This window comes from Ovis aries, chromosome 17 (genome assembly GCF_016772045.2).
Source record: "Ovis aries strain OAR_USU_Benz2616 breed Rambouillet chromosome 17, ARS-UI_Ramb_v3.0, whole genome shotgun sequence".
Lineage (NCBI taxonomy): Eukaryota > Metazoa > Chordata > Mammalia > Artiodactyla > Bovidae > Ovis > Ovis aries.
The window spans coordinates 7,737,805-7,762,272 of NC_056070.1; the positions used below are offsets into that span (position 1 = coordinate 7,737,805).

Below are 24,468 nucleotides of genomic sequence, written 5' to 3' on the forward strand. Positions count from 1 at the left end.
ATTGGCAGGCAAGTTCTTTACAGAGTCACCAGGGAAGCCCCGGGCCCTTGGGTCACCTGCTATCAAACCGCACTATCCTCTGCACTTGACTGGTTCCCAAAGCAAGTCGTCACTGAAACCAGTTGAAACCACAGGGCACCATGTGACTGTAAAAATAGCCCCAAATTACTTCCCTCCTCCTATGAACACAAACTTCTCCTACATTTACCCCAGGCTTAGCTATTTGATTTCATTTGATCAATGGGACATTAATCAAGAAATGTGACGCAAGCAGAGATCTGGACAGTACTCGGGCAGGGAACTTGCTCCCTCTTGCTGCTTTGAGGAAGCTGGCACCACCACCATGTGAAGCCCACGCTAGCTCTCTGATGCTGGCGGGCACGTGGCTAAGTCAGACCTGCGGTCCCAGCTGACACCGAGCCGCTACCAGGCATGTGAGTGAGCCACACTGACCTCAGGCTCCCGCTAAGCCAGCCTAGGGCAAGAGAATGAATGGCTCAGTCGATCCCCAGAATGATTCATACCCCTACTTTTAGAACAAATCTATCCTTCAGTAAAAACTAACAGATGTCATATCCTACAGTCTGAATAACCCACCTTGGCAATGACCTCAGTGGGAAACCAAGACGTTGATGGATGGCCAGACAGAAAGAGCCTTCCACCGAAAGAAACCCAAGCCACGCCACGAGGATGAGGTCCCACTCCAATGTCGTATCTCATTAAACCTTTTGTGACGTCCAGTGCTCAGCTGAGCCTGCCCTCAACTTGGCATGACCTCATGCTCAGTTATTCTGCTTGATCAATATTCTCATGCTGTGTTTTCAAACCAATAAGCCTTTCAAAAGTAGAGACTGACATCTGTGTTACTCATGTATTTAATGTAAGCAAAACAAAACCAAAACCAAAACCAACTATTCATCTCAACTAAAAACTGATCATTAGGGGCTTCCCTGGTAGTCCAGTGGCCAAGACTCCACGCCCCTCATACTGGGGGCCCAGGTTTAACCTCTGGTCAGGGAACTAGACCCCACATGCCACAACCAAGACCCAGTGTTAAACGATATATTCTAAAAATAGATTATTTTTTAAAAAGATAAATGTCGTATCTTTGTACTTTTCTGTATGTTGGAAAGCTTTTATAATAAAAAGCTTTAATAAAAGCTTTTATAATAAAGCTTCTATAATAAAAAGCTTTTATAATAAAGCTTCTATAATAAAAAGTTTTATAATAAAATGTGGGAGGAGAGAGGGAAGAAATAGATTTATTTTTTCACTTACTGACTGACTACACTCTATAAACACTATGGCCTTACAGAATAAGTTTTGTTTCCCACTCAATTCCCAGAACTTAGATCGATGCCTGGCCCACCGTATAGCTACTCTACAAACAGTTGTAAAATGACCATAAGAGAAGATCAAAAGGAAAACAGCATTCAAGAAAAGTCAGAGGAAAATCATCAGACGTGCATCATCAGATTAACATCTGCTTCAAAGTGTTCGTGTGCTTCGGAGGGAGACGGCACTGGTTAAGAGAGACACTACGGTGAAGCCCCACATGGCCCCTGTTCATACACTGCTTGGAGGGGTCCCCACCACACACCCGGACCCCGTATGCGGCCATCTGTCCTCCCAGCAGGTGAGTGTATGGTCATGAAGGGTCAATCTGCCCTTCCCAGGCCTGTTAATGCCAAAAGTATTTGCAATGCTCCTTAACCAAATAGTATATAAATGGACAAAATTAATTGAAAAAGAACCAGTTCCCTGAGTCTACAAGAACCAGGTCAAATGCTCTGCAAAGTAAGTTGTTAAAAAACAGCTGTCAGATTAGGTAGAAGAGACAACCCTTAAGAACTAGAGAAAGTCTTACCTGGGAGGATCAGACTGCTTGGCGAGCATCTTTAAACCTCACTCCTCTTGAAAAAGACAGAATGGAAATCACAGACACTGGACTGCGGGGTGAGATTTACGGAGGAGTGGCCGTGGGAAACCCAGGGGACCAGGCACAGAGCAGAGGGCTGGGCCGCCTCAAAAGTGCGGACGCGAAATGTACATTAATAGGTTGTAAATTAAGATTAAAAAGTGAGCAGTATGTTTATACAATTTTTTTACCGACATTTTTATTGACCTGTTTCCGGTCCTGATTGCCAGGAGTAGAATGTCTGCTTCCTGATCAAAGGGAGAGAGTTTACAGTTCAAAGATGGTCACTAGAAGAGCCACTGACCTTCGGAAGGGAGGGAAGCCACAGAGCAGTATGTACGTGATCACGCCAGCTGCCCAGACGTCCACCTTCAGGCCATAGCTGGGGAAACAGAGCGGGCGGGAGGAGAGACAGGATGCTACTCCCACGAACCCGCCACAGGACTGGGGCACGTGCCTTCGTTTGTTAGGGGAAAAGGCCTTTTAGTACCAGACCCCTCGTTTCATGCAGATGAATGAACTACCCTTTGGACAAGGTGTCTGCTCTTCTCCCAAGGTTGCCATTATCTGGATTCCAAGACTGGCCTTGGGACAGAGGTCCAGGCCCAGGGCTCTTGAAAGTACAAGCACAAGCTGGAGCTCCTGGTATCAAAGTCACAGTGCAGGGATCAGCCTCTCCCGCCCCCCGTGTTCTAGGGAGGCACATAAATCCACAGCAGCAGTTGTGGCATATATGCCTGTTCCCAGAGTTCAAGCACTAATCCAACCCCCCAGGAGGCATACCCGGTTTCAGCAATGATTTCGGGGGCCACGTAAGTTGGGGTGCCGCAGACGGTGTACAGCGGGCCTTCCACCACAGTGGCCAGCCCGAAGTCTCCCAGTTTCAGAGACTTGGTCCCATCAGGATATTCGCACACCTGGAACAGAAACCAGCAAATGCTCAGAAGTGTTTTTCCCTCAGTGATTGCAAGAGGGGGAGCCTTTGGTATTGGGCAGGAATGACACAGACACACTTACCAACAAATCGTAAGACACCTCTCCTTCTGATATGAAGGCCATGGTTTATCTCGGCTGCTTTTCAGTTTTGTGTTTTGATTTTTTGGCCATGTGGCATCTTAGTTCCCTGACCAGGGACCGAACCTGCAAGCACCTGCATTAGAAGCCCAGAGTCTCAACCACTGGACCATCAGGGAAGTCCCTCTCTTGCTTTTTAAAGCTCTGATTTTTCTTTCTAGAGATGTTGTGTGTGATTTTTGATTGTGTGAAATATGAAAAAAATATTTCCTACATTTGCAAGAAGTCCCGTACCTAGGAGTAGAATGAACACTCGTGCATGCTGAGGGGGGGTGGGCGGCTTACCCGGTTCGCTTGAGAGGCCCCTGAGCCTCAAGGCAGGACGCTGACCTCTGCTGTGTGCGTGGTGGGGGTGGGGTTGGCACTTGAGAGCCTCAGAAATGGTGTTCATTAGAGGTTGTCCACTAAAGTACTAGGTGCTCTCCAACTCACATGTTTAGTTTACAAGATACAATTAGGACTTGCTCTCTAGACAATGATGAGTATAAACAGTGATACTACCTAGGGGAGAACTTTGGAAATCTAGAAAGAAAATGACCTTTGGGATGAGACAGCCCAAGCCTGCAGGAAGAAACACTCCACCCATTTGTCTGGTGACCTGACCCCTGAAAGCCCCTCACCCACCCTGGGCATGTTTCGTCATCTGTGAAATGGGATAACAGCTGGTCCCTGGCTCACAGGGCTGGTGAGAGGGTGAAATGAGATGAAGGTCAGATCAGGACTGGGTAAATGTTCCTTCTTTCCTGGAAGGAATGGCTGATTAGATCAGGTGGATCATCATCTTGGAAAAGGTTTAACAATGCTGGTGAGGATGTGATGTGTTTGCTGACATCGAAGCAACTTTTCTAGAAAGTATGGCAGTCCTATGTAAATTTCCTAATATCCTTAATAACCCGTGATCTGTAAATTTACTTCTAAGAACCTGCTGTGAGGGAACAGAGATGGATCCAAAGGTTATATCCAAGAATGCCAACCTCAGAATTCACCTTCTGGTTTTTAAAAGCTAGAAGCAACATAAGCGGCCGACAGGTTAATGACTTAATAAATCACAGCAAATCCCAACAGTGATATTATACAGTCACTAGTAAGCACAACTCAAGTAAATATTAATCTTACGGGAAATGTTCAGTGTATTAAAGAAAAAGGAATATTCAAAATATATATATATACTGTAATACCCTAAAATGTTAGGTTTACGCTAGGTGGCAGCATTACAGGTCACTGTACTTTTCTTCTTTATACTTTTCAGAAGTTTCCAGAATGTTTACAATGAACACATGCTCATTCCATAATTCAGAAAAATTAATTTTATATATAAGCAGACTTTCCTTATGGGATAAAAGTCTGGAAGTTATTTTAAATGGATGGTTTTCGAAGCAAACAAGTGTATATGAGAACATGATCTGAGAGCTGGCCGTAAGCGTTTTAATAAGCTATTTGCCTCGTAGACGTCCATTCTGAAAACACTGAATGTGGAAATAACTGCAAAAACCTAACAGGAACTTCTGTCATATCTTTCCTCTACTTTCACATTTTAAACATATTTGTTTGTGTTTCCTTGTATCCCACTATGAACTGAACCAGATTTTCATCTAAGTCACTACTTACTAAAAGAAGAGAAAAATTTAGCAAATGATGTTTTTTCAAGATAAGCACATTAACGACACCGTCCATTAGTCTGATACTTAATGATGGGGAGTGATTTATAAACTCCTCAATAAAAAAAAATATATCAAAAACCTCAGGCCTTCCTAATGCCAATGACCCCAGTCTTAATGGGGATTTTTTAAGGGGGACACTGAAATACCCTTCTCGCTTGTGATGCTTCTCGGCAGTTAAAGAGGAATAGTTTTCACCTCAGTATTTTAATAACTGCTTCCATGCTGATGTACTAAAGACCACGCTCAGCAAGCATCTTTATGACTTTCCAGTTTCACAGGACTGATGGAGGATTTGGGGGCCCTCACAGATATTTATCACTTTGCGTCAGCCCACAGCTCAGCAGAAGCATATTCAAAGCTACTAAGGATTCAGCCTAAAGCAGCAGAAACCAGGTTCTTAGTCATGCATAGTCTTAGGACGACTTTCCATCCATTACGTTTAATGTAAACATTAACGAGAACACCCTGAATTATAGTTAAAATTTATGATGCATTTATTGCAACCCAGACTTTAGAAATTCCCTAAGCAATTGCAGTGATAAGAACATTATAATTCTAAATGTATCATGAGAGTAAAAAAAAGTTTTGTTAATGTCATTTTGTTTTTACAACTTTACAATATACTCATTAGGTACATTAAAAAAAAAATCATGTTTATTTTAGACATTCAATTTAGGGATGCCTAAGGGTATTTAAGAGCTGTTGTTGGATACTCAGAGGTCCCAGAAGTCCCATTTTTCATGTCCCCTACAAGGAATTCAGAGTCAGATGCAGGAGCATAAACAGAAAGGGAATGAAGAGTCTATAGTCACTGAATAACGTTTGAGCAAGGGGTACTCTGGCTAAACATCAAAAGGGTAGTGTCAAATAGGGCAGACAAGCCTGAACTGATAATATTTTACCTGACTCATCACTCCGCAGTGCTAGACACAGAGGCAAACATGTGAAAAAGAATGTAAGCAAATTTCAAGTCTTAGCTGGAGACTGTCTTTAAAGCAGGAAAAAACATATACACACACCTATAAATCTGCAGGTACACACACACACACACATTTATGACACTCCTCTAAGAGACCAACACTGGCACACTCAGGCTTTGCTTTAGGAGACCAATCTTTAAGGCAGAGGTGATAAACGCATGGTGACTCCAAGGCCTCATTCTGGCAGAGTTCAGTTCTCCTCAGTAGTGCCCATCCTCGCAGGCCTGGAAGATTCCCACAGTCTCCCAAACACCGTCTCATCGCACTTCTGTAGTCACCCTGCTGGGCAACTAGGAAGGGAGCTGTTATTCCACTTCATCGATGAGGAAACCGAGGCCCAGCAAAATCAAGTTTCGAGCGGGTGGCCAAGTGGGATTCCAAACAAGTCCACTCCCATCCACTGCACTCCCCTGCGTCTGAAAGGCTACAGGGTGTACAGACTCCGGGTGGGACGTAACCCAGCACCCCCGTGGGAACGCTGGCTCTGCTGTGCGCAGATGCTCCGCCACCAGCTGAGAGGCCCTGTCGCAAGCTGCTCTCAGAATGCAAAACTGATCCCACATACAAACTGCATGCGGCAAGTTCTCTAAATAGAATGTCAGCATCGTGATTTAGAAGGACCTCAAATATGAGAAACCAGCCCTCTCCTCTCCCCTGTCCCCAGAACCCCTGGAAAGGCAGAATTTATCACTGGTCTCTCACAGTTAACTCTGACCGGGCACCACCGGCTGTAACTCACAGCATTAACGGCCACCCCTGTGCTCCCTGACACGGGGACCCATACATCTCTGCTGGCAGGGTTTAAATTACGACACAGCTGCCAGACGAGGGGATGCAAATGAGACGTCTGAATGCCCTGGTGCTCACAGACAGGATTCTCTCGGAGCAGCGAGGGGCTGGCAGCCCCTCTGTGGACCGGCTTCTAGCATCGCGGTGGCACTCTCTCATCCCGGGCTGGCACCAGCATGCCGACTGTCTCTAGGTCTGCCGGGGGTCCCCTTGGGTCAGCAGTGGCAGACACGTATCTTACTGAGACACGCGGTGAAGAGTGTCTGCAGCGCGACCCCAGGGGCCTCGCATGTCACACGGGAGCCTCATGCAGGCCTCATCCAGGTTCACCATCCTCCTCCTCCTCCTCCCCTTTGGGCAGCAGAGCAGGGCTGGGGCGGGGGGAACACCCGGCCGGGGCAGGGGAGGCAGATGAGGCCCTGACTCCGGTCTCCCGGCCGCCATCCGAGACACGGCAGGCTGGAGCCGTCAGTCCCTGCCTCGGTCTCTTCCCCGACGGGTAACGAGAGCAAAGGCTGAGGGATGCGGGCCTGAGCCTCCGCACACAGTAAGGAAGTGTGAGTGCGGAGGGGGAGACGTGGGCTGGTGGGGAGGGGTGGGATCGCTGAGCAGGACAGGACACCCTCGGGTCTACGGAAGGGCGTGGAGGGCAGGGTGTCCTCAGGAACACCGGGGAGCCCTGTCACCTCTGCTAGGGAATCCCACGGCCAAATTCGGCCGGCGGTGGAGGGGTTGGGGGGACGCTGCCACGCCCCACAGCCTCCGGTGCAGCAGCAGGACAGCGGGTCCTCACGTGCCCGAGGCCCGCTTCACCACTGTCCCCACTCCTCCTCAGAGGTCGGAACGCCAAGCCCCATGACACGTCGTGCTTTACATACCAGGGGTATTTATTTTCCTAACAGAAAGAAAACACATTCGCTCAAGGCAGAAGACGGTAAGAAAACAAATGTCACACGCTTTTAAGTGGATGCTGAACAATAATCAAATGGCACTATCGAAAGGGGAACAGAACTGTGGATCAGGAGGGCCCAAGAATGGCGCCACAGCCCACCCATCAAAGCACACTCTGCTCAGTAAGTACTGGTGTGCCGCACGCAGGACGCAGGGTGTAAGACCTGGCTGTGAGTGTCCGCTTCAGGTGAGCCGAGTGATCATCATGGCCAGTCACCAGCCATGGACTTCTCACCCACTGTGCGCTCGTTCAGCACCAGGAGATAAGGTGGCTGAACACACACCTGCTCTATGGGCGCCTACTACCTAGAGAACGGGAGAGACTAGAGATGTCTTCAAGAATATTAGAGACACCAAGGGAACATTTCATGCAAAGATGGGCTCGATAAAGGACAGAAGTGGTATGGGCCTAACAGAAGCAGAAGATATTAAGAAAAGGTGGCAAGAATACACAGGAGAACTGTACAAAAGAGATCTTCATGATCCAGATAATCACGATGGTGTGATCAATCATCTAAAGCCAGACATCCTGGAATGTAAAGTCAAGTGGGCCTTAGGAAGCATCACTACGAACAAAGCTAGTGGAGGTGATGGAAGTCCAGGTGAGCTATTTCAAATTCTAAAAGATGATGCTGTGAAAGTGCTGCACTCATTATGTCAGCAAATTCGGAAAACTCAGCAGTAGCCACAGGACTGTTTGAAAAGGTCAGTTTCATTCCAATCCCAAAGAAAGGCAATGCCAAAGAATGCTCAAACTACCACACAATTGCATTCATCTCACACACTAGCAAAGTAATGCTCAAAATTCTCCAAGCCAGGCTTCAACTTTATATGAATGGTGAACTTCCAGATGTTCAAGCTGGTTTTAGAAAAGGCAGAGGAACCAGAGATCAAATTGCCAACATCCTCTGGATTGCTGACAAAGCAAGAGAGTTTCAGAAAAACATCTACTTCTGCTTTATTGACTACACCAAAGCCTTTGACTGTGTGGATCACAACAAACCGTGGAAAATTCTTAAAGAGACAGGAATACCAAACCACCTGATCTGCCTCTTGAGCAATCTGTATGCAGGTCAGGAAGCAACAGTTAGAACTGGACATGGAACAATAGACTGGTTCCAAATCGGGAAAGGAGTATGTTAAGGTTGTATATTGTCACCTTGCTTATTTAACTTATATACAGAGTACATCATGAGAAATGCTTGGCTGGATGAAACACAAGCTGGAATCAAGATTGCATATATGCAGATGACACCATCCTTATGGCAGAAAGCAAAGAAGAACTAAAGAGCTTCTTGATGAAAGTGAAAGAGGAGAGTGAAAAAGTTGGCTTAAAACTCAACATTCAGAAAACTAAGATCATGGCATCTGGTGCCATCACTTCATGGCAAACAGATGGGGAAACAGTGGAAACAATGACAGACTTTATTTGGGGGGGCTCCCAAATCACTGCAGATGGTGACTGCAGCCATGAAATTAAAAGACGCTTATTCCTTGGAAGGAACGTTATGACCAACCTAGACTCTCTGCATATTAAAAGCAGAGACATTACTTTGCCAACAAAGGTCCATCTAGTCGAAGCTATGGTTTTTCCAGTGGTCATGTACGGATGTGAGAGTTGGCCTATAAAGGAAGCTGAATGCCAAAGAATTGATGCTTTTGAATTGTGGTGTTGGAGAAGACTCTTGAGAATTCCTTGGACTGCAAGGAGATCCAACCAGTCCATCCTAAAGGAAATCAATCCTGAATATTCACTGAAAGGACTGATGCTGAAACTGAAACGCCAATACTTTGGCCACCTGATGCAAAGGACTGACTCATTGCAAAAGACCCTGATGCTGGGAAAGATTGAAGGCAGGAGGAGAAGGGGACGACAGAGGATGAGAGGGCTGGATGGTATCACCAACTCAATGGACATGAGTTTGAGTGAAATCCGGGAGTTGGCGATGGACAAGGAAGCCTGGTGTGCTACAGTCCATGGGGTCGCAAAGAACTGGACACAACCGAGCAACTGAACTGAGCTGACCTAGAGAAAATGACAGATAAATAAATGATGAAATCACAGAACCGTGGTAGTGCAGCAAAAACCAGAGGGGGCCAGGACTGACTGCCTCTGCTCAAGGAGGCTGGCGTGATGTCAAGAAGACATGCCTTGTTCAGTATCTTCTGAGATGGACCTGTCTGCTGGGGGACAGGATGCTGCAAACAAGACCAGTATGGTGGCATTTTAGTTGCCAAGTTGTGTCCAACTCTGGCCACTCCAAGGAATGTAGCCACCAGACTCTTCTGTCCATGGAAGGTTCCAGGCAAGAATACTGGAGTGGGTGGCCGTTTCCTTCTCCAGGGATCTTCTCGATCCAGGGATCGAGCCCAGGTCTCCTGCACTGGCAGGTGGATTCTTTACGAACTGAGCACACTGTATCACTTTATGAGGACCAGTGTGGACACCAGCAATGAGGTTTAACACTGCTGATAAAAGGCTCGTCTTCACCAACGCTGGGGCCTGGGGAAACCTGTGTTTGGATGAACGTGATACAGGAGACGCAGATAACCTCGCCTGCCAAAAAGTAAGGATGATGACGGTGATGCTCATCCCTGAAAGGTGAAAACAGAGAAGCCTCGTATCTTGTGTGTACTGGTGGATCAGTGTAGGGAGAACTCCCAAATTGCCTTCTCTTAAATTTCTCTACAGCGTAGACATAAGCACTGTCCCCAGTCAGCAGGCTACATTTAGTGATTAAGGCCACCACGCAGTGAGTGACATCGGGTTTAAGGTGAGTGTCGGGCTGGCCAGATGGGTAGGGAAGGGAGGACCAGGACAAGAGGCTGGAAGGGTGGACTGTACCAGACTGCGACGCCGAGCACCGTAACAGAGTAACCGCTCCTCTGCAGAGCAGCAGGACAAAGCAGACTTCCCAACAAGAAGAGTCAGCATCCCTGGGGCTCAATTTCCATACCCGCAAAGCTGAGCCGAACAGACTATGTTAGGTTTCCAAAGTTCTGCCCTGCACACGAGCGAACCCTTCCACTTCTGTCTCTGATCCTCTAATTCTATCACCAATTTATCCAGCAGAATTTTTTGCCTCATAAAGTAATTTCCTGTTTGTCTTTCTCCAGTTAGTACCATCCATTAAAACATAAATGAAAATGGGTTTTCTGGGCTTCCCTTGTGGCTCACAGGTGAAGACTCTGCCTGCCAATGCAGGAGACACAGGTTCGATCCCTGGTCTCGGAAGAGCCCACGTGCCGCGGAGCAGCTAAGCCGCTGTGCCACCACTACTGAAGCTGTGCTCCTCCTGAGCCCATGTTCTGCACCTACTGAGGCTGCCTGGCCTCGAGGCCATGCTCCGCAGCCAGACAAGCCAGTGCGGTGAGAAGCCCCCGCACTGCAACTAGAGCAAAGCCCGCACAGCAGCAAAGACCCAGCACAGCCACAAAGAACTTTCCAAAAAAGAGGAAAGAAAATATGCTTTCTGATGTCTGGTAAACAGTAAATGCGGAAGCGCAGATCAGTTCAAGAAATCCATCAAGACTTTATGGTCACTGACTTGATTTTCTAGATTTAAATTCTCTTGGCCCCTTACCTGCAGGGTTGGTATAGAATGTCACAGTCTGCACAAGACTGTCTGCATGTGACTTCTGCCACTTTAAAGGGGGTGAGGCCAGAGTTGGAACAGAAAGGCAGGGACCACGTACCAAGAGGTTCTCGGGCTTGATGTCCCGGTGCACGATGCTGAGGGCGTGGAGGTACCTGAGGGCGCTGGCCAGGTTGTACACCATGGCGCTCCCATCCCTCTCCGTGTACTTGGTTGAAGAGGTAATTGCGTCAAAAAGATCTCCACCCTAGAGAACATTGTAAGAACACATCAAAACATCGACGGTGGCAGAAACAAGACTCACAGACGTAGAGCACAAATTTACGGTCACCAAGTGGGAAGGGTGGGAGGAAGGGATACCTAGGGAGCTCGGGGTGGACATGTACACACTGCCATGTTTAAACTGCAGAAGCAACAAGGACCTACTGTCCAGCACAGGGAACTCTGCTCCATGCCATGCGGCAGCCTGGATGGGACGGGGGTCTGGAGGAGAACGGATACAGGTATACGTACGGCTGAGTCCCTTTGCCGTCCACCTGAACTATCGCAACGTTGTTAATCGGGTATACTCCAGTACAAAATAAAAACAAGCTTAATTTAAAAAAATCAACAGTGGCAGGGCTATGAAGGGGACAAACAAAGCTCATCAGCCTGAAAGAGGTAAGGAAAAAAAAGACACAAGTGCCGCGCAAATGAATGAAGATCCATTTCACAAATAACGAAAGTTTCAAGGCAGCAGTGTGCATGTCTACTGAGGGTCTCTGAGAACACTGCTAAGCCTCGGGATCTAGCACTAACGGACCCTCCTGGGATCTCTCCGCCTCTTACCTTGACCAGCTCCATCACCAGGAAGAGCTCGGTGGCAGTCTCCATCTCCTCAATCAGCATGATGATGTTCGGATGTTTCACCCTGCGCAGGATCGACACTTCGTTCTCAATCAGATGTTCCTGGGGAAAAGGGTTTAGAGGGGTGGATCAGACACGACGGAACAGGCTCCGTTCCTGCGTGCCGGAGGACAACACGGGCTGTGGGTCTGAGCCTGCAGGAGTGGAGACAAACCGCACCCCGGGGACAAGACAAGCAGCGTGGCGGCTCACGGAAACTAACGGAAGGACTTCACACAGCCCTCGCAGCGCTCGGTGTGCTATCTGGACTGTAGGACACGCTCCCTCCTGCCTCTTCTTCATTCCCAACACTTCAAGAGCTCCTGATGCTGTGAGAGCTTGGGCTTGCCACACTGTGCTGCGTAATGCAGCTGGAATCACTTTTCCCTCTCAGTATACACTCAGAAATGAAGACAGCATGTAAGGAAATTTGGCATACTTATGGACTGCAAGGAGATCCAGCCAGTCCATTCTGAAGGAGATCAGCCCTGGGATTTCTTTGGAAGGAATGATGCTAAAGCTGAAGCTCCAGTACTTTGGCCACCTCATGGGAAGAGTTGACTCATTGGAAAAGACTCTGATGCTGGGAGGGATTGGGGGCAGGAGGAAAAGGGCACGACCGAGGATGAGATGGCTGGATGGCACCACTGACTTAATGGGCGTGAGTCTGAGTGAACACCGGGAGATGGTGATGGACAGGGAGGCCTGGCATGCTGCGATTCATGGGGTTGCAGAGGGTCGGACACGACTGAGCAACTGAACTGAACTGAACTGATGGGATACAACTTCCAGCCTTATAAAGATTTTTAGCTTTTAAACTATTTACCAACACGAATTTGAATTTTATGTTGAAATTTGTGAAAAAGAAAGTTTCCTCCTCTGTATTTGGGTATGAAACCACTCACCAGATAGATGTTCCCTCTCTTGTATTTCAGAAGTCAGGAAGCATATAGTACCAGGGGGACCACCGTCCTTATTTCAACCCTAATCACTTCTCTGAAAACACCGCCTGATTGTCAGTCCTGGTGGGCAATGTGGTTCGGATCAGCACCGTAGCAAAATGTTTACTCACAGCATTAAGGAATTATTCTTAGTATGCCAGCCCATGAGTCATGAATGATTGCTCTATTATGAGATGTTAGAAATTGCTCAATAATGTCACATTTGTTGATCCTCGTTAACTGTAATAATGAATTGTTCAGAATTTAGGGAATGTTCTGTAAGACTGCTAATTGCCCTATTATACACTTTAGGTTTTCAAACATCTTTCTTCATATAAGTTTACCTGATAAGAGCTACCATTTAGTACCCAAATACACACACGTGCATATATGTCCATCGTGTGTGCGTGTCCCTCTCACCACCCTTTTTGCCTCCTCTGCCCTCATGAATCTTGGAACTAAACTGAATGTCCCTCTGCGGTAATAAGATCGTTATCTTATCTCTAGTTCAGTGTACCATTTATGCTTCCTCGCTTATCTCCATGCCTCCATGTATATGTGTATTTTTACTCAAAGCAATCTCAAATATTTCTGGACAATAGATGGAAGCATAAATTATAACAAGCCAATAAATAATATCCAGACAAAAGTCTGTGGCAGCCTCATGGTGAGTGGTGTTTTTTGAGTGTTGAATGCACCGTGTTTGTCCAAACGTTGGCAAATGACAGTGCAAACATTAAACAGAAGCCTGGAGGATCCCAGTGACGGGGGAGCCTGGTGGGCTGCCATTTACGGGGTTGCAGAGTCAGACGCGACTGAAGCGACTTAGCAGCAGCAGCAGGGGGAAGAAAAGGGCTTCCCTGGGGGCTTAGTGGTAAAGAATCTGCCTGCATTGCAGGAGCCCCAGGAGATGTGTGTTCAATCCCTGGGTCAGGAAGATCCCTTGGAGGAGGGCATGGCAACCCACTCCAGTACTCTTGCCTAGGAAATCTGGTAGACAGAGGAGCCTTGGCGGGTCACAGCCCATAGGGTTGAAAAGAGTTGGACATGACTGACTGACTTGGCACACACACAGGGGAAAGAAACCACCATTCCCCAGTCACTGTACAGGGTACTTGCGTAACATCTCCACACTTATTCTTAGAACAGTTCTTTGTCTAGATTCCTGACATCCAAGCTGACATCTTTTGGAATCTTTCAAAATGAAAATGACAGCTGCCAAGCTGAAACTGATTCCTTGAAAGGCTGGAACTAGAGGTCGCATCACCCTGAGGTAGGCTCCAGGCAGGACCACACTAGGCTTCGTACCAAGCAGAGCACCTATGCCTACTAATGAGTAGGGCTGGGAAGACGTAGCTGGCTCTGTACTCGGCGCCCAGGGAAGAGTGGCAGGTCTCAGATCCTGACCGACCACGGCAGAGAGGCCGCAGGGCTGCCGATCCAGCTCCGGCCGCACGGTGCTGACTTACACAGTGGCAGCGTCACCAGGCGGGCACAGAGCCCTGGGCCCTCCCAAGGCAAGCGGCTGGGCAGCCGGGCCCTTGTGGCCATGGGGACAAAGACTCAAAAAATGGTCCATGTTCACACACTTCTTCAGAAGCCTTTGGCTCATCTGTGCCAACCAGGTCCTTAACCACAGTAACCGCAGAGGTGGTCGTAACTCTGTGAACAGGTAAAGGCAACCGAATGAGTTTATTTCACTCTGTGTGATGCCAAGTCGACACTGTAGTAAAACAGGCGTTTGATTTGGAAGCTAAATGGATCTATCATGTCAGCTCTCCTCCCGCCTCTCCGTCGCCCGAGGTGAGGGGGAGTCTGTAAATGTACCTCTATTCAGGGGTTCTGCATGTGATGCTAATTTCCAGGGACATATATAAAATAATTCACATCACCAGTACCCCAAGAATGCACTCAGACTGGAGCTAAAATAGAGAGCCCAGCACTCAGAGAGCCCGCACCTCTCCAAAGTCATCTTCTTCACACAAAGGCACAGCAGAGCCTCTTCTGGGACGCACTGTGCAACTCAGCCCTGGGCCTCCGGCCGTGTTATGTTTCAAATATTAAGTGGATATTCCAACAACATTTTTTCCACCACTATTTATTATCTTGGCTTGCTGTATGCTACTCAACAATGCCTAGTATTCTTTGCACATACTGAAGGTTTTTGTTGGGATGTGGGAGCTATTTGTTTCCCAACCTCTGACTACGTCTGTAAAAATGTCTTTGAAGGACCAATCCACTTTTTAAAGTAAACCATCCTCAGAAGCAAAATGGAATGGTGCACAAAAATCTTTAAAAATGCTATCTTCCTACTTCTTAAACAGCCCATATGTAATCATTGTTTCTAATATATAAAGATGCTCTCTAGGTTACATTTTCCAGAAAAATATTTCTAAATACAAGATGAACATCACTTTTGTCTCGAACTGTACTGAACTTACATTATTCAACCACCCACCATTATTTATGTTAAGTGATTCATGATTCTAACTCCAAATAATTTACATATGAATCATTTCCTGGCAGTATGCCAAGGTTTTGTGTGTGAGAATAAATGACAAAGAAAACTGCCAACTTGGCAAAGGATACAGCCTTATCCTTGGCCAGGGTGGTTTTTAACATCTAAAAGAGAGACAGACAGGGCCAGAGACAAATGGATTTGGGGAATAAACAATGCTCCCAAACCAAACGATTCGTCTTGTGTCCAGTCTTTCCCGCCTGTGTCCTCTGTCTCACTGAATGAACCTGGCTGCCGAGAGCAAAAGGGCATTCTGCCCTGACCCTCCCTCCCGCACCCTCCTGCCCAGCCCATCAGTCACCCATCCCCGCCAGGCCTGCCTTCTCAGCAGCCTCAGAACACATCCATTCCCTCTTCATCCCTTTTGCCAATCTTTTTTCTAGGCCTCCAGGCATCTGCAAAGGCAATTTTGTCTGGAACTTCCTTTCCCCACTTCTTGATGAGCTCCTATTTATTCTTCAGAACCATGGGGGACCTCACCTCCTCTAGGTAGCCTCCCTTGCTTAATCATGGCTGGGTTAGGAAACCCTCAAATTTGTCCTCACAGCGCCCTGCGCTCACTCCAGTCACCTGCTGTCTTGGAGGTCTTTGTTTACCTTGCTCTCCAGCAACCAGCACGGTTCATTCTTGAGTAAACACATCACACACTGCTCACTGTTACAAGTTTTACAGCCGGTATCTATATTATGGAGTGAGTACCTCTGAGGATGATACAGTGAGAGAGACGAGATGTTCAATAGTTATACATCATGAGTGTGGTTGGTTAAATAACAGCCACACAAAGTTATCAGGTCTTAATGCCTAGAACTTGTAAATACTACTGTACTTGAGGAAAAATAATGTCTGGAGATATGATTAAAGCCACTGCAACAAAGAAAAAACCATAGATTTTCTGGGTCGCATTACAAGTGTCTTTATGAGACAGAGGCAGAGGGAAAGCTCACAGTCAGAAGAAGCAAAACAAACACAAAGACGAGAGGGAGATGTGAAGCTGGAGGCGGAGTTCGGAGTGATGTGTTCCTCCAAGCCAAGGAATACTGTCAGCTCCCAGAAGCTACTTAGAGTCAAGGAACAGATTTCCCCCACAGCCTGCAGAGCAAAAGTGGATTTCAGAGTTCAGCCCCTGAAACAGTGAGAAAAATGCTCTAAGTCATCAAGCTGGTTGGGAAGTTATTCCAACAGCCTCAGGATGCTAATACAGCATACATTTAGATTTCTGTCCTGCCCTGACCCATAACATGTAGATAATGAACGCAGAACGCTGGGGAGAAAAGGAGGGAAGGGCCACTTCTAAGCACACCACAGAAAGCTCCAGGCTTTCTGAATCCTCACATACTGTGGGGATTCAGTAAATACTTAGAATGATTATCATTTAGAATATTAGGTATAGAAGAATTCTTAAATTTATCAATATCATAGCCTTCTCAAAAGCCTCCATAAATCTGGCCCCAAGGTAGATCTTGCAAAAATCTCCTACTTGGTATATAAATCAATGATGTCAGAACACTCCCTCACACCATACACACAAAAAAACCTCAAAACGGCTCAAAGACTTAAATACAAAATAGGACACCATAAAACTCCGAGGAGAGAACATAGGCAAAACATTCTGACATTAGGTCAGTCTCCCAAAGCAACAGAAATAAAAGCAAAAATAAACTAATTCAACTTATAAGCTTTCATACAGCAAAGGAAACCATAAACAAAATAAAAAGACAACTTACAGACTGGGAGAAAATATTTGCAAACAAGGGCTTAATTTCCAAAATATATAAACAACTCATACAATTCAAAATAGCAAACAAGCAAATCAAAAAATGGGAAGACCTCAAAAGACATTTCTCTGAAGAAAACTTACAGATGGCCAATTAGGTACAAGAAAATATGCTCAACACTGCTAACTGTCATAGAAATGTAAATCAAAACTATAATCAGATATCACTTCACACCAGGCAGAATGGCCATCATTAAAAAGTCTATAAATAATAGATTCTGGAGAAGGGTATAGAGAAAAGGGAACCTTCAGACACCGTTGGTGGGATTAAAAATTGGTGCAACCACTAAGGAGAACAGTATGGAGGTTCCTTAAAAAACTAAAAGTAGAGTTAGCATATTACCCTGCCATCCCACTCCTGCACATACGCCTGGAGAAAACTCTAATTCAAAAAGATACATGCCCCGTGTTCACTGCAGCACTGTTTACAATAGTCAAGGCATGCTGCTGCTGCTGCTACTAAGTCGCTTCAGTCGTGTCCGACTCTGTGTGACCCCACAGACGGCAGCCCACCAGGCTCCCCCGTCCCTGGGATTCTCCAGGCAAGAACACTGGAGTGGGTTGCCATTTCCTTCTCCAATGCATGAAAGTGAAGAGTCAAAGTGAAGTCGCTCAGTCATGTCTGACTCTTCGCAACCCCATGGACTGCGGCCCACCAGGCTCCTCCGTCCACGGGATTTTCCAGGCAAGAGTACTGGAGTGGGGTGCCATCGCCTTCTCCAGTCAAGACACGAAGGCAACCTAAACGTCCCTCAGCAGAAGGAAATGTGGAGCACACACACGACAGAGTATTACTCAGCCATAAAGAGAATGGAAAATGCCGTATGCGGCAACATGGATGGACTTAGAGATTATCCCACTAAGGCACGTAAGTCAGACAAAGATAAATGTTATACCGCACAATATCAAATACTGGAGTGGGTTGCCATTTCCTCCTCCAGGGGATCTTCCTGACCCAGGGATCAAACTCAGGTCTCCTGCAACGTAGGCAGAATCTTTACCACTTTCCCACCAGGGAAGCCCCAAATCACTTGTATGTAAATTTAAAACATGACACAAATGAAGTTATCTACAAAACAGAAACAGACTCACAGACGCAGGAAACACACCACGGTTACCAAAAGGGAAAGGGGGTGGGGAAGGGGTAAATTAGGAGTTTGGTATTAACAGATACAAACTAGCATACCCCTACTATACCCAGGTCCTACTATATGGCACAGGGAAAGATATTCACCATTGCATTAACCTATAATTTAAAAAAATATGCGTATAATTGAATCTTTTTGCTGTAAACCAGGAAGACAACATTATAAATGAACTATACTTCAACTTAAGAAAACCTCCTACTTGGAAGAACCCAACATGCTTTCCATCTCCTGGGCCCCTGCTCAGGCTGTGCTGACCGCCTCTAAGGCTCTTCTGTCATTCCTGCCTATTCAAGCCCTGCGTGCACGTGTGCGTGCATCCTCAGCCATTCAGTCACGTCTGACTCTTTGTGACTCCGTGGACCGCAGTCTGCCACTACCCCACTGCTCAAGTTCAGCTCCAGTGCTTCTTGCTCTAAGGCATCACCACTGAGCATCTGCTTCTCTCTCATCTGCTTCCCTGAACTCCCAAAACACTCTTTACAGAATTGGTATTAATCTGTATATTAAATCACCTTGTTCCTAGCACAGAATCTCACACAAACATCAGATGTTAGATAAACAGTAAATTAACCTAATAACACTCATACACATTATAGAAAAAGCAAATAGAAAGTCGGAGGTTAAGAACTTCCCCCCAGGTTCTTATTACAGGAACAAAGGCAGAAATTGAACTTGGAGGAGGAGCTGATGGACTAACCCAAAGATCCGATCACTGCTCTGCCTCTGTGTGACTTCTGGGAAGCTATCTAATCTGTATTTCTGTCTTTATCTGTAAAACCAATACATCTGGTTTGCAAGTCATTAAAGATAATGTGCGAAATTCCTAAATGTCCAAGCCTTGATAGATAATACACTTTGATAAATGGATAGATTAATACATTTTGGATAGACATTACATTTTGATAAATGGCAGACATTGTTTTCAGCGTACTTTTCTGTGTACATCTCACAAAGCAGAGGTGAGGAACAATGCCCCAGGAGAGTGTTTTAATACCTGCCCTAAGATTTTGTTTAAAAAAAAAATTCTCTATACCATTTTTCCCGAAGGATAAAATTCAGTGGAAAAATCTACTTATTGAAAACAAGTATGAGAGGAACAGATACAAACTACTATACATAAAACAGACATGCAACAAGGATTTACTGTACATCCTATAATGACCCATAATGAAATACTGATATTATCTGAAAAGAAAGAACTGAGTCACTGCTGAAACCAGCACAATATTGTAATCAACTATCCGTTTTTTCAAAAGTTTTGAAATTATAATTTTCTACAATGTGGAAATAATTGCTCAAGTAAGCAAAACAGAAGGATGAAAACTAACTACATGAGCACGAATTATAAAAATACAATGACATTCAGTAACAAGGAAAACAATACCTCAATTTTTTTTTCCTTCAACCAAATGTTTGAAGTGACCTATTCATTTGTCTTAACACTTGGTGTATCAGACTGTATTTTTTTGCATGAAGATCTTTTTTTTACTACTACTGAGACTGCTGCTTAAATTTTAATCAGGTAAACAGTATTCTTTCCATCATAATTATTTTTAAACTTTTTATGAAGAAATACTTTAATGCAATTGTTTAGAACCTGACTCCCCAAATTACAACACATTCTGCTTAAATCACACAATATCAGATACAAAGAGTAACACCCACTCCCATATGGAGAAAGTCTCAGCAGTTGAAAATGTAATCAGATTGTCAGCACAATAGGTAAAAACATACAGAATTACTTAAAGAAAATTAAATTTAGAAAAACCTTATTCAAAGAAAGGGGAGCATTTTGCACAGACTCTGCTTCATTAGCTGTCACAATGTAGTTAAAGAAAAAAAAGTGTATGACAAATCTGCCTACTGGATTTACATTCTGGGGCCCTGAGAAATTTTACCACAATTATTTTAGGTTTTCTGTTAAAAAATCCACAATTTTGTAAATGTCTGATGAAGAATAGTTTTACAAGTTCCATAAATACAAGACCACTACGGTCACATCAAGTCCTCCTAGCAATAAGTTCTGAATCCCTCTGGCCTATTAATAATTATCAGCTAACATGTGTTAAACTTGTACCATATACTGGTACTTTTCTGCATATCTTACATGCCTTAATTAATTCACAGTAACTTATATCTTAAATATTATTAATAACTGCATTTTATTAGTTATTAGGAAGAAACAAAGGCACAGAGGGGCTAACTAATGTTTCCAAGGTCACACAGCAAGAAGACACAGGATTAAACTTAATACAATCTGTCTAGAGTAGTGCTGTTCAACAGCAACGTGACCCACACATGTAAATCTAAATTTTCTAGGCAGCCATGCTAAAAACTATAAAAAGCAGGTAAAATGTATGACTTATTTAACCCCAGATATTCAACATATTACCATTTCAACATGTAATCAAATACAAAAGATAGTAAGCATCTTACATTCTTCTTTGAGGATTAAGTCTTCACAATCTGCTGTGTGTTCACACTTAGCACACATTTCAGTTCAGACTAGCCACATCTCCAGTGCCAGGAGCTCAGAGTGGGACCGCGAGTACCAGAGCCTGCTCTCCCACCTGCTAGCTAGCCACCAGAAAGGAATCTAAAAAGGTCTTTGTCGTCATTATTAGGGAATATTTACCTTTTCAAACGTAGTTAAAATACCAGTAACCTCGCAGCATGCCCTCATTTGATTTTCTTTCCCCCAGCTGGATCTTGAGAGTGGGACGGAGAACAAAGCTCATCCACTTGGAGAGACAATCCATGGCGTGTGTGCACATCCTGATTCAGCTCCTGTTACTACATCCTCAGAAAGATGTCTGTACAGCCAACATGCTTGGAACACAAAGATGGTGACTGCCTTGGCCAGGAGGGCGGATCTGTTTCCTGACCACGGTAATAACGTCCTCCTCTGAGGCAGAGCTTGGCGAGGATACTAGTGGCTCCCCTAAGACTGGGGGGTTCCTAAGCTTAGGGATCCTCCACTGTGACACAAACCCACTCTGGGCCTTGGGAGTTAAGAGGAACCAACGCCAGTACGGAGCTCACGCTACTTGCTATGCCACAAGTAAGTGTTTTTTTGTGTGTGACTCAGGAATGCTGTGTCTTCTGCCACATCTATAAAGCTAGAAAGCTAATGTGTTAGTCTGAAAGTAGGGTCAAGTCTCAGACCCCTCACTGTTCTTGACACAACTTTTTTTTGTGTTACTAGGTTCTGAAATAGTCATCTCCCAGAGAAGAGAACGTACATTTTTCGATGGTTAGGATAAAGATCAAATCAAGTTACTGTTTTAGGATTAAGGTTTCAGAAAAATGGCAAGAAAAAAAAAAAAAGCTTGATATGGTTTCCCCCAATACTACCAGCAGTTAATTCCTGTTATGAGCTTATCAAATCACCACTTAAATTCCTTCACCACAGTAAACAGCTCTAAGTGTTTTCAGTTTTTTTTTTTGTTTTTTTTTTTTTACAAAATATTTACATATACTGTACCTTTCCACAACATTTGGCTTTGTCTATAATCTTCAGGGCAAACTCCTTTCCGGTTGACCTATGAATAAACAGAGGAAGGCCATTTAAAGACATACATCAAAGACACCATCCTTCCTGATTCCCTCTACAGCAGACTCTGGGAAGAAAGACTGGCTTCCTCTTCTATACCCCAGAGAGGATGCTGAGTGGGGTCTGGGAGAAAAATACTCCCCAAAAGATTTTTTAAAAACCCACAAAGCCACACTGTCAATTTCCTTTTATAAATATCAATCATTACAATATTATTACGTAACTCATATTTAAAATAGTTAAATTCTGTTGCATCAAAGCGGGACAAAAGATATTTTTCCACACTTAAATCTCAAAAATAGTTCTCTTAGGAGACAGAATAAAATTTAGAAAAATGAATCAAAGTAACAGAAAATTTTCTTTTATCAATGTCTTTACAAGAATCCATTAGTCCATCAGGCCACAATTCAAAACTGAAAAGTCCCTAGACTTGCACTATCCATTCTCAGTCAAAACTCCAGTGAAGATCTGCTGCCATTTCACCCCCACCTCTAAACACCCCAGTCTGGTACTAGAGACATCATTTCCTTGGACACAAGAATCTGGATGATGTTATTTAACCTTTATTCACATCATTTAAGCTCAACATGCCAAAAATACATCTTTCAGAATTCAGAAGAACAGTTCAAGAGGGAACACTGTGGTATTCTTGGAATGCATTAGTTCTCCCAATCACAAGCTACATTTGCTAGGTGGTCACAGTACACACTGATGACCTACCTTGGAAGAATAACTTTTATCTAAATTAGTATATGGTATAGATAGTGGTAAAGAACCCATCTTCCAATGCAGGAGACGTAAGAGATGTGGGTTCAATCCCTGTGTGGCAACCCGCTCCAGTATTCCTGCTTGGAGAATCCAGGGACAGAGAAGCCTGGCAGGCTACAGTCCACAGGGCTGCAAAGAGCTGCACACGACTGAAGCAACTTAGCATGCATGTCTGCATGTATATATACTGTGTTAGTCACCCAGTCGTGTTTGTATATATGCGTATAGAGTATAAACCTGCTTTCTACTTGGAGAGACGAATCAGGTCTCATCCATGAGCCAGACAGAAATGGGAAAGAATACGATTCATTAAAAAAAATTACATCTCCTACAGCACTTACCTGTGGCAGGCTTTGTTCTCAATGCTACAGTTGTATTAATCCATTTATTCATTAAAAAAAATTACATCTCCTACAGCACTTACCTGTGGCAGGCTTTGTTCTCAATGCTACAGTTGTATTAATCCATTTAATCCCTGTAGTAACCCCCTCACTTAATATTTAATTTCATATTACCAGTAGTTCAGGATACATGGATTCCGACTTTACTCAAGATCAGAAGCAGCCAACTTTTGCACATATTCAAATAATATTTCTGCTTTTCCAGCCTTATTTTAAGGTCTTGATTTCTCAAATGGTAAACAATATTAAAACTGGAAAAAAATTCAGAGTAGAGTCTTTGTACTTACAGGCTGCTGTTCTAGCTGTTCTAAGTGGTAATTTTTGTTGTGGGGGTGGGCGGGAGGTGAGTTTTCCAGGAAGTTCTGGTAACTACAGTTTTTCTGTTTTGCTGCATCTTTGGTGGAGGTTTACTGCTCATTATATGGTGCAGAAAGCAGCTCCTTGTCTCCTGAGCTCCTTTACTTAGCTCTGGTACACAGACCGTTGCCCAAGCAACAGGCATCTAAAATATGCCTTCTAGAGGCTCATTAGAAATCCGAGCAATATTTGGTTTATGTTATGGGAAGGGCTTCTCTGGTGGCTCAGACAGTAAAGAATGCCTGCAATGAGGGAGATGCGGGTTTGATTACTGGGTCAGGAAGATCCCCTAGAGAAGGGCATGAACCCACTCCGGTATTCTTGCCTGGAGATCCCAGGGACAGAGGAGCCTGGAGGGCTACAGTCAAGCTGCCTGTGGGCATGCAAAACTGCTTGTCCCTAGGGTGGAGTCTTTGAGAAGGCCTTCTGTTCATTCAGGTAAGAATAAGTTCCAAAGCAGAAATGTATGCATCAGTGAACAAGCGATTATCTTCTCTCACCTGTCCATGCACTCTTTGACGACTGCAAAATTGCCATCTCCAATAACTTTCCCAATTTTGTATTTCTCGAGAAGAGTCGACGACTCAGAGCACCTGTGTCCATCCACACCTGCAAAAAAAGGATAAACGCATACGCTAATGAACACATCACATTTCACCTTGATGTTTACATATCTGTAAAATAACAAATCTAAATGCACTTCTATATCTATAGTAAAACTAACGAAAATCCTCTGAGCACATTTTCTTAATAAAACACCTGAATCACCAATTTCCTTTTAGCCTTGTTGGCTGGAATCAGAAACCAACAAAATCAAGAAGACTCTTGAGAGTCCCTTGGACTGCAAGGAGATCCAACCAGTCCATCCTAAAGGAAATCAGTCCTGAATATTCATTGGAAGGACTGATGCTGAAGCTGAAGCTCCAATACTTTGGTCACTTGATGGAAAGATCTGACTCATCAGAAAAGACCCTGATGCTGGGAATGACTGAAGGCAGGAGGAGAAGGGGACAAGAGAGGATGAGACGGTTGGATGGCATCACGCACTCAACAGACATGAGTTTGAGCAAACTCTGGGAGTTCATGATGGACAGGGAAGCCTGGCGTACTGCAGTCCATGAGGTTGCAAAGAGTCGGACACAACTGAGTGACTG

The 24,468-nt window shown here is 44.9% G+C and overlaps 1 protein-coding gene across 9 annotated transcripts in view; it reads right to left on the reverse strand.

The window, feature by feature from the left end:
* The window catches only part of DCLK2 (doublecortin like kinase 2), a 189,363-nt gene that overhangs the window by 12,014 nt on the left and 152,881 nt on the right, over positions 1–24,468 (reverse strand). For all 9 annotated transcript variants that reach the window (XR_006056766.2, XR_006056765.2, XM_042234947.2 and 6 more), the window contains 6 exons: positions 23,815–23,923; positions 21,720–21,777; positions 11,798–11,917; positions 11,070–11,216; positions 2,702–2,835; positions 2,223–2,300 (listed from right to left, as the gene is read on the reverse strand). Coding sequence is in view for 7 of the 9 variants with exons in the window: in XM_042234947.2 (XP_042090881.1) it covers positions 2,223–2,300; positions 2,702–2,835; positions 11,070–11,216; positions 11,798–11,917; positions 21,720–21,777; positions 23,815–23,923 (646 nt within the window). In the remaining 2 variants the exon portion in view is untranslated. The remainder of the gene's footprint in view (positions 1–2,222; positions 2,301–2,701; positions 2,836–11,069; positions 11,217–11,797; positions 11,918–21,719; positions 21,778–23,814; positions 23,924–24,468) is intronic.